This window comes from Drosophila virilis, chromosome X, assembly GCF_030788295.1.
Source record: "Drosophila virilis strain 15010-1051.87 chromosome X, Dvir_AGI_RSII-ME, whole genome shotgun sequence".
NCBI classification, from domain to species: domain Eukaryota; kingdom Metazoa; phylum Arthropoda; class Insecta; order Diptera; family Drosophilidae; genus Drosophila; species Drosophila virilis.
In genome coordinates, this window is record NC_091543.1 from 16,691,075 (window position 1) to 16,704,568 (window position 13,494).

Here is a 13,494-nt window from a genome sequence, read left to right on the forward strand (position 1 = left end):
TCGCTGTTGTCTCTATGGCAAAGGTTTGATTAGCCATAAAAACGCGCATTTGGTGTCGACGTAGTAAGTACTTGTTTCTATGATTGTTTGCTGGCTGGCATTTTATGTCAATGCCGCAACTGCCTCGTACTTGCCCCGTGCTGTTGCTGTTGGTGGTGCTGCTGCCGTTCACAACATTTTGTGGCACATTTTTTACGAGCTTTCGTATTTGAAAGCCATAAAATGCATTTTAACAGCTCGCAACGCGAAGCCAGCTGCATGTTTTTGATGATACGTGAAGAGGGGAGGGTGTTTTAGCTGTTGTTGTTGTTGTTGTGCTTGGATTGTTATTGTTAGTGTTATTGTTTTGTTTTTGGGCGCATCAAGTTATTATTATTATTATTATTATTATTATTATTATTATTATTATGATTTGGCTGAACTTTAACCCTAGTCTATGCACTCGCTCCCGCTGCTGGCCAGAGGGACCAGAACGCTTTATCCGGCCAAAAAAGCTGCAGCCCAATAAAATGTAATTAATTTGGCAAAAACTTTTTACCAGCCAATAAAGCAAGCAGCGTGAACAAGAATCAGCAGCAGCAGCTGGAAAAGCAGAAGCTGAAGCATTTGCATGCCAAGGATGAGCCAAAAGCCACCAAAAATGCCACAGAAACTACTGCACAAGCCAAAACAAGGGGCGGGCGGTGTAGGGTAGGGGTAACGCTAGCGGGAGCAAGTGACGGCGGCAGCGGCAACGGCAACAGGAACCGGAGCTGAACCACCAGCAGCTGCTAGACATGAACTTATAAAAGCTGGCAAAACTCTTGAACCGAACTCGACAGAGACGGATGCAGCTGAAGGATGGCGGCAGCGGCAGCTAGGGGGCAGGGTGAGGATTGGCTATGACTTCTCTGGCAACGCTGCATTAAAAAGTTAATAAAAGTGGAGCATGCCACAAGTCGTGCCGCAATTTGCGGCAGCTGCAGCTGCAGCACAAGGATATGGATATGGATATGAATATAAGTACATAATCTATGTATACATGTGGCATGTGTAAGCAGCTGTGCATGCGTGTGTGTGTGTGTGTGTGTGTGTGTGTGGCAACTTAAAGCTTACAAGAAAAATAAAAAAGACCAACTTGCTGCAAGGTGCCATAAGCTGTGACTTTGACTTGCCGCTTACCACAAGCCGAATCGCTCAGCCCCCCACACAAATGGCAAACAATTAAAGCGCTCAACATGGACCGAAGCTGCGGATTTATCGACACACACACACACACACACGCACGCACGCACACACACGCACGCACGTGAAGTTCAAATAACTAATTGCAACAGCAACTGCTGCCAAGTGGCGCCACACTTGTGGTTAAGGGTCCCTTATCCGCCAGTCAGCTGCATCTCAAGTAATGCGGCCAGTTGTAAATATCGAATGTGCCCCACAAGAGCACACACACACACACACACACACATATGTACATACATAAACGCGCACACAATCAGTTGCAAGGAGGCTAATTAAGAACACATTAAAAACGATTTGCAGTTTGGGACAGAAAGTGCCAGCAATTTGTCGAGTCGCGCTTCAGGTTGCATCGAGTACTCAAGTATCGATGCTCGAAGCTGGCAACTGTTATTCAACCGCACACAAAGAGCGCTCCAGTACTCGAGGCTTCACTGTAGATTACACAATACTTAATTATAACAAATGGAAATTAACGCACTTTGCGCGCTTACGAGTTGTTTGTGTTACGCATGCAGCGTCAAGGGGGAAGGGCGTACCGTCTATTTGATACCCTACAAAGTGACTTTACACACCAGCTTTATTTCTGAGAGCTTTGTCAAATGGATGCTAAGTTTATCGTTGTTTAAAATCACTTACAGACGAACCTGGCTAAATATCAAATCGGTGGATCAAGAATATATACATATATTTTCTATCAGAGCATAGCAGGAACATTATATATTCATATAAATAAACGTGAGTCACTTGAAAATCTGCAAATTTCCGTAGATCTTTCTGTTGATCGTGCGTTGAGTTTTCCAGTGCTGGTAAATAGCTTTTCTTGTTTCTTTCCTTTTCCCGCTGCTTGTCATTTCCGTCTCTGTGCAACGCGCGTGCTTTGAAATTTAAAAATATTGCGTATACACACACACACACACACACACATACACACACAGACACACACACAATATGCGTGTAGACAAATATACAAAATATCTATAAAAACGACAAACGTGCCGCGTCCAAGCGTCGCAGTTGTCGTGCGGATGCCACGCCCAATCGTTGTTGCAACACCTTCAACTTTAACTACATTTCGTTTTTAATATGCCGCAGACGTTGATGGCAAAGTTTTTTTTTGCACCCGCGCACCTTTTGTCACCCAACAGCACGTTGTGCCCCCCTCTGACCTGAACGCCCGCTCCTGCCTAACCCTGAAATATTCACTCTAATTCAATTTGAAGTGCAAGCATTTTGCGTACTCTGTACTCTGCCCGAAAGCGAAGTGAAAACTTTTTCCTTTAAATCGGTGTGGGTGGCAGTAAGGTACAGGGGGCGGCTGACCGCTGTCCACTGGGCGTGTCAGAAATTCTGTGCACTGCAGGCTGAACATTGCAGGAATTGGTGGGGGAAGAGGGATAGCGCGAAAGCGGGTCGGGGCTGCGTAACGTGGCCTTGTCGAGTCGTCATCTGTAATAAGTTGCGAGGCATTTGCTCGCATTGCATTTCATGTCTGGGGTTGACCGAAAATAAAAAAGAATGAAACCTCGTAACGATGGGCCACGCCCCCAACACACACACAGACACACAGACACACACTCGCATGTGCCCCACCTGCGTCCCGCTGTCTGGCGTACGTGACACTTGGCGGCGCCACAAAAGCACGTAAAGGAAAATACTCTGTAAATCTGTACGTCATTTCTTTTTCCGTAGTTTTTCTTCTGGCTGCGCGCTTTTTGCTGCTTGGCGTCTTTGGTCCTTTGGTCTAACGGCTCGTCGTCTGCTGCTCCTTTTTATATATTTTAGGGGGGTTTTTTTTGCTTGCAGCCTTGTTTACAACTGCGTCGCCGACGGAGCGCAAAAGTGTTTGTTGCCGCAGGACGATCGAAGACGAAGGCATTGAACGGCAACTGGAACGGGCTCTGAGACGGGCATAGACCCTGGAGACTAGAGACTGGGGCAGCGTCTACAAGCAGTTGCCGGCATTGCGCTGGCATGGGCTGCTGGAACTGCCATAAATTTTGCTTATCTAAACGGAAAAATACAATTTGTAATTGAAAATATTTGTGCGCATTTTCACACACACAACTGGCTGCAAAGTTTTTCCTTCTCTTGTTTTTTTTTTTCTCTCTCTGTTTTTGGTACTTTTGCCTAGTTTTTGGGCAAACAGCCGCCGCAGGCTGTGTGCCAGCCAATGGCCAAATGGCCGCTCAATTTTTAATGGGTTTCCGTCGCTTTGTTTAATTGCCATTGCGCTTCTGTATGAGCTTCTCACAAATAAGAGACTCGATTGACAGACAGCAGCTCAGGACTGCGAGGTAGATGTAGCAATTGCAGTGGAAGCAATTGGTTTTCATTATGAAACATATCAATTCCAATTTAGTGCAAAAGTCTATCTCCATAAGTGTCTGCCAGAATTATAATTCTTATCCACGTGTTTAACATTTGTAACATTGCCTACATCAATAAGTATCTGCTAAGAAGCGCTTTGTGATCCTCTCTTAATGCTACTCAATCATGCTAAATAACCTTTGAAGTTGGTTCATTTATAACTTTTCCTTTTGTCAGGCATCTATACCTTTCTGATTCCATAAACTTATTAGTCTTTGCTCTATCTTTGCTGTAAGTTCTACGTTAATATGACGTTGCTAAAGGTTTGTGCAACATGACACATTTCATGTGACGGTTCCGTATATTTACAAATGGTTTCTTTTGCTAATTATCTGGAACAAACTTCTTTTTTTTTTTATTATTATAGCCAACGTGAGAGTTTTTGCCTGTATATTCACAAGCTACATTGATTGTGGTTACTAAATATTTATGTGAATTTTGTAGCATGACAAAGATAATTTAGCGAACAATGTGTGAGGGTGGCCATAGTTTATGTAGGACAGATGATATAGATTTTGGGTGGATAGATATTTGCATGGCTTCGGTATTAACGCTTGGACACACCCACCAGGGCGGGGCGTATGCAACGCTTGTGCAGTTTATAGCCCAATTTGGTGACCTGCACCACAGTGTTGGCCTCAACCGTATTGTCCAATGTCTGGAACAGTGCCTCATGCAGATTGGGATCGAATTTCTGGTTGATCGGATCCAGGGCCTCCAGGCCATGACGCTTGAATACCTGCAGCAATGAGGCGCGCGTCAGATTGAGACCCTCATACAGATTCCTCAGATCGGCATTCGCATTGAGCTTATCCTTGGGCACCGCCTGAGTGGCATGGCCGAGCACATCGGCCACCTCGATCAGATCCTTGCAGAAGCCCTGTATACCAAAGATTTTGGCATCGTCGATCTGTTTATTGAGTCGCTTGCGCATATTTTCACCATCGGCCAGCGCGCGCTTGTATTTGTCAAGCAGCTCGTTGTGCTCCACCCTGGCTGCGGCCAGCTCCTGCGTCAGCCACTCAATTTCCCCCTTCGGCTCCTCATCGGCCGAGCACTGCTCCACTTGGTGATGCTGTTGCGGCTGTTGCGGCTGTTGTGGCTGTTGTGGCTGCTGTGGCTGCTGCTGCTGCTGTTGTTGCTGTAGCTGCTGCTTCTTTGTACTGTAGACACAACCCATTTGCTGCGTTCCTGTGACTCGCGGCCAGCACAGATTCTGTGTTATTGCCACGGCTTTGAGGTGGCCCAAACGTTTGGTAAACATTTCCAATGTGAGTTTAGAGAAGACTTATTGCAATTGAAATGATCGGTTCTTGAAAACTTATGAGACTTTTCACTAAGTAATACAAAAGTAAATTTTGATGCAGCGCCTGCTGTCAAATAGTTGCTTTTTAACTTAATGGCAGCATCGCCGTTAAAACATAGATATCGATAAGTGCCATGACGTGAAAATGTCTGATATTTCGATAAATAGAGTGTTGAGAAACACTTGTGGATGTAATTATATTATATCTATAGTATTCACATTTTGTTTCATTTCTTGAGAGTTTTTTAAAGGATATGCGAAAAACTAGGGTTTATGAGCTAAGAAATTATTGTAAGACGTGCACACATATTGAACAAGAAGGCACAAAGTTGTACAATAAACAAAAAAAAAGGAATTTAGCGCGCACCATGAAGCAGGTACCCAATCAGAAACCCCTTGGGAATTCGTCTACTGTTTGTTATCGATAACAATGGAATCTGGCATTTAGAGCATTTTGCAACACTCAACCACAGCAGATGCCCATAAAGCAGCTTCAAGCGATCCGGTCCAAACTTATAACAATGCTTCTAGAAAGGCTTTGCTAATGGGCGCCGATCAAGGAGCTGCCACATAACACGACTCGCGTGTCTCTGCCCCTCCTTCAACCTCCAGCAAATTGCCAGCACAAATAGAATTGACACGCTCCACAGTCGGAGCTGTGCGCAGCGCCCACGTCAGTCGCTAACAATGCAAGAAACGCAACGCAGAACTGGGCACAATCCCCCTTCATATAACAGGTCGGGTCGGACCGGGCCTCAACGTCATCTTATCATAATGATGACGTTTACATTTCAATTAACGACGAACAGCATAATTGCAGCAGTCAAATTATATAATTATACACAAACAACACACATATGTTTAAATATACATATGCATATATGTATGTAGACGTATGTATATGAATGAGGGAGAGGTAGAGCGAGGTGCAGTGGAGGTATAAGGGGCACGGACTGGAGCCGCCTCATCAACATCGACAGCTACATGAGCTCCTCTGGCATTTGATGCATATTGAAGGTGGCTGGCTCTTTGGCATTGGGATCTGTGGCAGCTGCAACGTTGCCGCCGCCGCCGTCAAATGTTATGCAGGTGTTGCCCCATGTGTCAAAAAATAATCATTTTGAAATCACTTCACAGAGAGAGAGAGAGAGAGAGACGGGGGAGAGATGAAAAATGCGTTCGTTAAATGCACCCGGAACGGGCCAATGTGCCACGCCACTTGGGGCAACTTGACTGCTGCTATATGGTGTGTGTGTGTGTGAGGGGGGGGGGGGGGGGGGGGATGTGGCAACGATAATGCAGCCCAGGCCAGCGCCTGTCAAGTGCTCGAGCAGGCAGCGTGCGAAGCAAAGCCGAGACCCAGGCCATAATTTGTATAAAGCGTTGTCTGTCTTTTAATTCCATTTCAACATTCAATTCAATGAAAGACTTGAAGCGGTTCTCCTCCTCCTCCAGACACTCGGTCCAATGGGTCGCAGCTGCGTAAAGCTGCACTGAGCGAAATAATCGATAGTTAATAATATCGATGAATCATTTGATTCATTTAAAAAGTAAAAGGATTCAAAAAGGAATCAAGGAATCATCATGGTCATTGTGATGGAATAATATTGTACCAATTATTGTTGGTGGTGGACAAAAAAAAAAACAATACTACAGAAGAAAATTTGCAAAAATACATAAATTTGTTAAATTTCTTTGAATTTAATTTTTTTACATGTTCGAAATATTTAGTTTTTGATCTAGTATAAATCCGATTTATGCGTCAAGTCAAGCCTGTTACCGATGGAAGAGGCTTCAAGCCTGGCACGACAGCCTTTGCATTGACTCTGAGACTCTCACACGGACAGCACAGCTCCAAGCTACTTTTTATATAATTCCACTTAGTTACATTTTATTAGTTTTATTTTTTTTTACACAGCAACACGTACTATTTTATACACGTATTTCATTCTAAATTCTCGATGTATCTCCATAGCATCTGCTCACGTTTGAAAACAATAACACACAAAATGACATCAAATCTAACTGGCACTACTCGTACACCTAGCGAAGCGGAGCTGAAGCAATGTCCACATTGCAATCGAACATTCAATCCTAAGGTGTTGGCCAAGCACGCGGCCATCTGTGGGAATGTGCTGAAGAAGCGTCAAGTGTTCGATTCTTCTCGGCAGCGTCGCGAGGGCATTGAATACTTCAGCTTTGGGACGCACAACAGCGAGCTGACGCTAGATGCTGCACATGGACCAACATCGCCGCAGTCGAAATCAAAGGTGAGCAGAGCACACCCCAATATTTCGCACTCTCATTTTTCTTGAAGCTGACGCGAGCTACTCTCGAACAGACCTTGGACGCACCTACTCCAAAAGCTAAAGAAGTTGCATCCCCGTGTAAACCGGAGTCGCCGGCATTAGCCAAGCGCAAGGCAACGACAACAGCGACGGTAACGGCAGCAAATGTTCCCGGAACCAGCTCGTCCATTAACCGGGATTGCACACTGACGAAGCGTTGCGCGAACGTTGCCTTAGAACGTTGTCCGCACTGCGAACGCAGCTTCAACCTCAAGGCCTACGACAGCCATGTGGCATGGTGCAAGGAGAAGGCAGTCATAGCCGCCTTCACTGTCGGCTGCAGCAACGAGGACACCATGAATGCCAAGAAACGCATGGATGCACGCATCAAATACAAGCCACCGGCTGTGAAGTGAGTAACTTATTAAGTTTTAGCTACCCGTTAAGCCCCATATAGCAACTAGTTAGTCGAGGGCCACACAGTACGAACTATTTTTAATTGAGCTTAAAAGCTTATACAATTTCTATCATATTATTGATAAGCGGCTTATTAATGAACAGCAATCAGGCTCGAATTACATGCTGTAGCTAGTCCAGGGCTCATGTCAAAGGTCAAAGTAGTAACGACTGTTAACAGTGGATTTTTTTTTTAAATCCTATTATATATTTTGTATTGCAACAGAGAATTTGTCCACACAAAAGAACCAGTCAGCAGTGTGACCGTAATTATCTTTACTATTTATGGGCACACTGCAATCTGGATTAGTTCCTTTCTTATCAACCGATCTTTAAATTATATTCATATATAATTGGAATAAATCAAACAATATCTACACTCTAGGACCAAGCGTTTAAGCAATCCACAAGCAAACAATTAGGCGGATGTTAATGGTTTTCTCAGTATTCAAAAATTTCGTCAAATTCTAAATTCCAAAGATTGACCATGAATAACAAACTAGCTGAAACTAGGCACTGCACAAATTATGAAACAATGCACAGGCAAGATTCTACAAACAAAATCTTTTCATGGAAAACTGGCGAGTGAGCGGAGACCAGATGAACATCAAGTATGCATAAGCTAAATATGTAAGCTATATGATGATAGTGTGAGCATTTGGTATTAATGATGTAAATTTCAATTGTTAAATTCTAGCATTTTCTTGCAGTGTATGCACTGCGAACACTTTAAAGCCCGAAACCCAAAACTGACAACTTGGCGTCCGAGTCGAGAGTGAGACTTTTTAATTATTGTTTCCATGTTGCGCTCTCTTTTGTTTTATGTCGCATGTCACGTGTCACATTGAAAGTGGATGTTTTTTTTTTTGGTGTTCGAGCTTGCAGTTCAAAAACCAAAAAATAAACCAAATGCGGCCCAAACCATGAATTATGAGCCACGAACCCCAAGTAACCAAAACTGAAACTCGAGAATTGAGAATCCCATTGCTGCTGTCGTCCAATTGAAATGATTTTCTATCATGACACATGAGAGCGCTTCATAAGGTGCTGAATAAACCTGCCTGTGTATAATTTTTCACGACATAGACCCACAGAATAATAATCTGGCGTGTAATTTATTAACATTTTCTTTCACGCACACACACACACACACACACACTCACACACAAACACTGAAGCCATTTGGTGGTTTCTCTTTCAGCATTTTATTTACCCCGATTGAAAGCAAATTGAATGCCGGCACCTGCACGGGAATAGCCCTATAGCGCGCTTAAATAGGGTATGTGCTCTGAATGGGGGCGGCAGGTGAGGCAGGGCGTGGCAGTTGGGGCAGGGTGAAACTATGGCACGATGGGGCGGCTCAACCAGGTAAATGGCCACCGCTGCTTGTTTGATGAAGCGCATTAAACAAATAACGCCCTAGCAATTTTTCATTAAAAACTCGCAGACAGTCATTTGGAAGGAAATACGATGAGGATGGGTGGGGGCTGGCGGGGGGGCAGGAGCTGTCCATATAATATTGCGTAGCAGACCAGATTTGTAGCTGTTGCTGTTGCTGTCGTGTTGCTAATGCAGCTTTAGCGTGTGTGCCATTGCGGTGCCATTTGATGCACTCCACTCCATTACACATTGGCATTGTGCGCAGATAGCAGAAAACGAGCTGCCTCGAGAGTTGCCTCTCCAGTTGGTGGCAGGAGGCAGCTAATGAGCACCAGGAACAAGCTCCGCCGTGCCACGTAGTTGAAATGTAAGCGTAATGTGAGAATCATGTTGTATATGGGAGGAATAAAACATAAGTGGGCAGATTAGATCTTGCACATATCAGTTTACAAAACCGCCAGCTATTAAGCTGGCTTTGCGCTAAAATCTGTTGAGAATTATAGCGCAGCTTTGCTGGCTTCTATTACGTTGAGATTGCGAAGCAATCATTCGGAACTAAGCCTTTGTCTGTTTAAAGAGGGTTTTATGGTATTGCGATAAAATGTGTAGAGCATAGAGAGAGACATCTGCCTGATCAGCACCCTATATCGTATACTGCTATAAGTTGAATCGGCTGAAAATTAAATTGAGGTATAAAAACCTAGCCATCAAGTATGATCAGCATTAGGTCCCTATATTATATAGCTGTCATTGGCACAATCGGTCGAAAATAGAGTTCCCATAAGATCAATTTTTGTCATTTACAAGATATATCGTTCAAACATGTTAACCATAAGATGCACCTCCCATCGAGGCACTATACCATACCAGATATAGAATAAAGAATCTGTTGAATATAAGGTACTTATAGAGAAACTTGCCCAAACTCTGCAATAACCAGTTTCGTAGTGTATTCTATCGTAATTGTATTTAAAAGCCAATATTTGTTGGGTGTGCAGCACGTGAAGGTGCATGTCAACGTTGACAGGCGCATGGGAACAGTGTAACTAAATCAGGGAAAAGCGTATGTAACAAAATACTTAATAGAAAATTTGAATAAATAATTGTACAAACAAAAGTCAAACATATTTTTATAAATGTAGATTTAAATTATATTTTATCGTTTGTATTCATTGAATTTTTAGCTGAATGCATAAATAAAGCAAACAATAATTGAAAAATGTCAACATTTGAGCTGTGCTGGTTGTTGGCTTTTGGCTGTTTTGCAATTGATGTTGTTATTGTTGTTATTTTTGTATTTTGCGCTTGCCATTATGTTATATTGTTTCAATTTAGGTGGAAAATTTGAGCTTTGAGCTAATAAAATGTTTAACATATGTTTTAATTTGTTGTTGGCGTTGTGCATTTTGCAGCGAGTTAGCGTCAAATTGAATTTGGCTAATTGGTGTGTGCATTTTTAATGATAATTATCTGCCGACCAACATGCTCATTATACACACTCTCATACACACGCCTCTATATATATATGTGTATGTGTGTATATATACGGGCGTTCTTTCTCGGCTTCAGCGTAGAATTATTAATTAATAAAATAAATGTTTATTACATTTATTTAATTGTGTGTTTCAGTGTGTGTATGTGTGCCTAATACTAAATACATATGCGTGTGTAAACGTTAACTGTTATTAAGGCAAGCACACACTCCCTCCCTTACACACACACACACACACACCCATCGCGAGGCGCTATGCTGTGTGTCTGACGGATCGACACGTAAATGAAAATGCCTCAGCATTTCAATAAAAAGTTTTATGTTCTAATTATGGGGCAAACGAGGCAAAGACAAGAGGAACGCCAGACGCGGGACGAGGCATGCGTATAAAAACTAAGGCCTAACCCCCGCCCCACCACCTTACGCCACACACACTCACTTACACACACACACACACACACACACTACAGAACGTCGCGGCCTGCCTTGGCCCATAATTTTTCTATTAGACAAACACGAAAGGCAAACGGGGGGCATGGGCACGGGTTGTGGGCTTGTGGGTGCGAGGTATATGTTTGTCATGTGAGAGTGTAATAAATTTTATTAAAAAAACAACAGCAACAACAACAACAACAACAACAACAACAACAACACGCACTGCAGCGTGCTGGACGAACTGAAGGAGGTGCCGCCGCACATTTGGGTCATCATACGTGACCAGCACTGGAATGTGCCGCCCCACCCTCCCTTCCCCCTGCCTCAAACTAGGCAGGGCGAATGTCCAGCTGAGCCAACACATAAAAAGTAAATAAACAAAAGGCCAAAAACGAGTCGGCGATTCGAGAAAAATGCAACAAGCGCAGCTGTCTGAATCGAAGGAATTGTGTGGAGTTGTGTGTGAAAGGGGTTGGGGGTGCCTGTGTGGGTTCAGTGGGAGAGGGGGGGGGGGCGGTGTGCCTTGGATGTGAAGTGCGGCCGAGTTAATGGACGTCGAATGAAGTTGACCGGCTGTCAGAAGGCGCCATAATTACTTTTCACACCAGGCGGTAAGCGAGACATTTGCCAAAACAACAAGCCAAAGATGCCGAAGATTAAATACCCTGATATACACACGATATTCTGCTCCCAGCAGCAAGTCAATTAAACATTGATTGTTCCTACATACGCTCTAATAGGGAATAGCGATTCTAGAGTCTAGCATTTTAGACCATGGACTACAGATTCAAGTCGATTCCGATGACATTGTGAATGAGGCAAGCAGCAACAAGTTGAATCTAAGCCGAGGTTCAAGAAGCTGCCTTGTCAGTCATTTTGCATAGAATTCGGACATTCTATTAGATCGGAAATGCCTGCTCCAATGTTTCACATAGCTCGTGACAAAATTGAGATACTTTGTGCATTAAAAAACATGATTGAGAGACCCTTAAAAAGCCAGCCGCATGCCCAGCCCATATTGACACACGATATGCCGGAGGGTGGGCTGAGGCGGGGGCCACGTTTAGGGTGCCGCAAATGGGGCTTGCTGTCTAATAGGTTTATGATACATATTTATATATATGTATGCATATATATAACAAATAAGTGGCCATAAATTCATTTGCAACGCAATTCAATGAGACCGCCTGTTCAAGGGGGGGCTGCTGCTATTGTCTGTATGTGGCATCGGCGGCGGCTTAAGCGTATTGCACACTTATGTGTTTTCGCAAAAATGACAATAAAAATTTAATAGCTTTGACACAATTTAATTAAGTTCGATTTTTAATGAAAATACGCACAGAACAAGCATTTCAAAAGCCAACCAAACTGAAGTTTCTTTTAACAATTATCACAAAAAAAAAAATCAACAATAAAAAAAATAATAATAGTGCATAAATGCGAGGAGAGAGAAATTGAATAATAAACAAAATAAACGCAATGGAAAAAAATAAAATAAAAATTGATGACACACAGCGAGCATTCGAATATTTTTTTTCATTAGGCATTTAACCATATGCAAAAGAAATTAATAAATAAATATATGTTTTTTTGTACGAGGTGCAATTGTAAAGAATCTCATAAAAGGCGAAGAGGTTATGTCTACTAAGCTGGGCTTTTTAAGTTTTCTATACTTTTATTGAAGAACTAAAACAACTTTATTGAATTTCTTTAGTATTTGACGATCATCTTGATATGCTCAAATCTCAGTAAGGCATAGTTTTCCAGAGCTCAAGCTGGCTTAAAAGGGTTCAAAGAATATTGAAAAGTGCTTTAAAGGTGTTATAATGAAGTGTTGAAAAAAGGTTTCGAAAGGGGACAAGAGGAATTAGCAGGTTAAAAAGGCTTCTCCCAAATGGCGTATAAATGGAGCACAAGTAAAAATTGAGCAAACAGAGTTTGAACTAGCTTCAATAAGGGCCTTAGCAAGATTTGAAAGTGCTTTAAAAGAAGTTGGTTTTAATGTGGAATAAGTTCAAATGAGTTCTGCAAGGGCTTTTAAGTGGTTCGAAAGGGGCACAAAAACGATTCAAAAGTGCTTAGCACATATTTTAAAGTAGTTCAAAAGCGTTTTGCAAATGATTCACAATGCGTGGCCAAAAGCAGTACAAAAGGTATAGACTTTTGTGTAGAGCACAGACAATGAAATTTAAAATATGACTATTTATTCGCATTTGCAAGTATGTGTATTAGATTCAAGTAGAAAACGACGACTTGCAATTGTTGAAACTACCCACGCGATTTGTCAACACGTCATGAAACAGGCGCCGCAGGCACAACACAAATTGACAGAGTTATTACATTTATGTGTGTACTTCGCACGTGTGCGTGTGTGTGTGTTTGTGTGAAAACCGCAATTGAAATGCAAAATATTGTGCATATTTAAAAGTCAAAATGCAATCATTGAAAAAAGGTGCGGCCAGGTCAGTGTACAAATCTCCTAGGGACGTGGCTTGCAAATCCGGTCAGCGGAGTAGGGGGCGGCGGGGCATCTATCAGCGGGCAGT

The 13,494-nt window shown here is 42.8% G+C and overlaps 3 protein-coding genes across 6 annotated transcripts in view; 1 reads left to right on the forward strand and 2 right to left on the reverse strand.

Annotated features, from left to right (window-relative positions):
• The window catches only part of LOC6635417 (mucin-21), a 100,089-nt gene that overhangs the window by 27,709 nt on the left and 58,886 nt on the right, over positions 1–13,494 (reverse strand). The window lies entirely within an intron of this gene.
• LOC6635416 (grpE protein homolog, mitochondrial) lies at positions 3,920–4,985 on the reverse strand. The gene has a single exon (XM_002058923.4). It carries the CDS (start codon positions 4,853–4,855, stop codon positions 4,139–4,141), a length of 717 nt encoding a protein of 238 aa, XP_002058959.1. The 5' UTR covers positions 4,856–4,985; the 3' UTR covers positions 3,920–4,138.
• On the forward strand, positions 6,719–8,755 carry LOC6635415 (zinc finger C2HC domain-containing protein 1A). 4 transcript variants are annotated; one of them, XM_032440255.2, is made up of 4 exons: positions 6,719–7,167; positions 7,215–7,597; positions 8,027–8,291; positions 8,352–8,755. In XM_032440255.2, exons 1-3 carry the CDS (start codon positions 6,859–6,861, stop codon positions 8,061–8,063), a joined length of 729 nt encoding a protein of 242 aa, XP_032296146.1. In that variant the 5' UTR covers positions 6,719–6,858; the 3' UTR covers positions 8,064–8,291; positions 8,352–8,755. The 4 variants fall into 4 exon arrangements, with proteins under 4 accessions (XP_032296146.1, XP_032296144.1, XP_032296145.1 ...); XM_032440253.2 differs by having other exon boundaries at positions 8,027–8,271; positions 8,339–8,754; XM_032440254.2 differs by having other exon boundaries at positions 8,027–8,271; positions 8,352–8,754.

What these genes read in the sequence shown, in the direction of transcription:
- LOC6635415 (XM_032440255.2), top strand. Translation starts at nt 6,859, where the DNA reads ATGTATCTCCATAGCATCTGCTCACGTTTGAAAACAATAACACACAAA. An exon ending in CGCCGCAGTCGAAATCAAAG is followed by an intron (nt 7,168 to 7,214) that starts GTGAGCAGAGCA and finishes TTTTTCTTGAAG; the next exon opens with CTGACGCGAGCTACTCTCGA. An exon ending in TACAAGCCACCGGCTGTGAA is followed by an intron (nt 7,598 to 8,026) that starts GTGAGTAACTTA and finishes TCTACACTCTAG; the next exon opens with GACCAAGCGTTTAAGCAATC.
- LOC6635416 (XM_002058923.4), bottom strand. Translation starts at nt 4,855, where the DNA reads ATGTTTACCAAACGTTTGGGCCACCTCAAAGCCGTGGCAATAACACAG.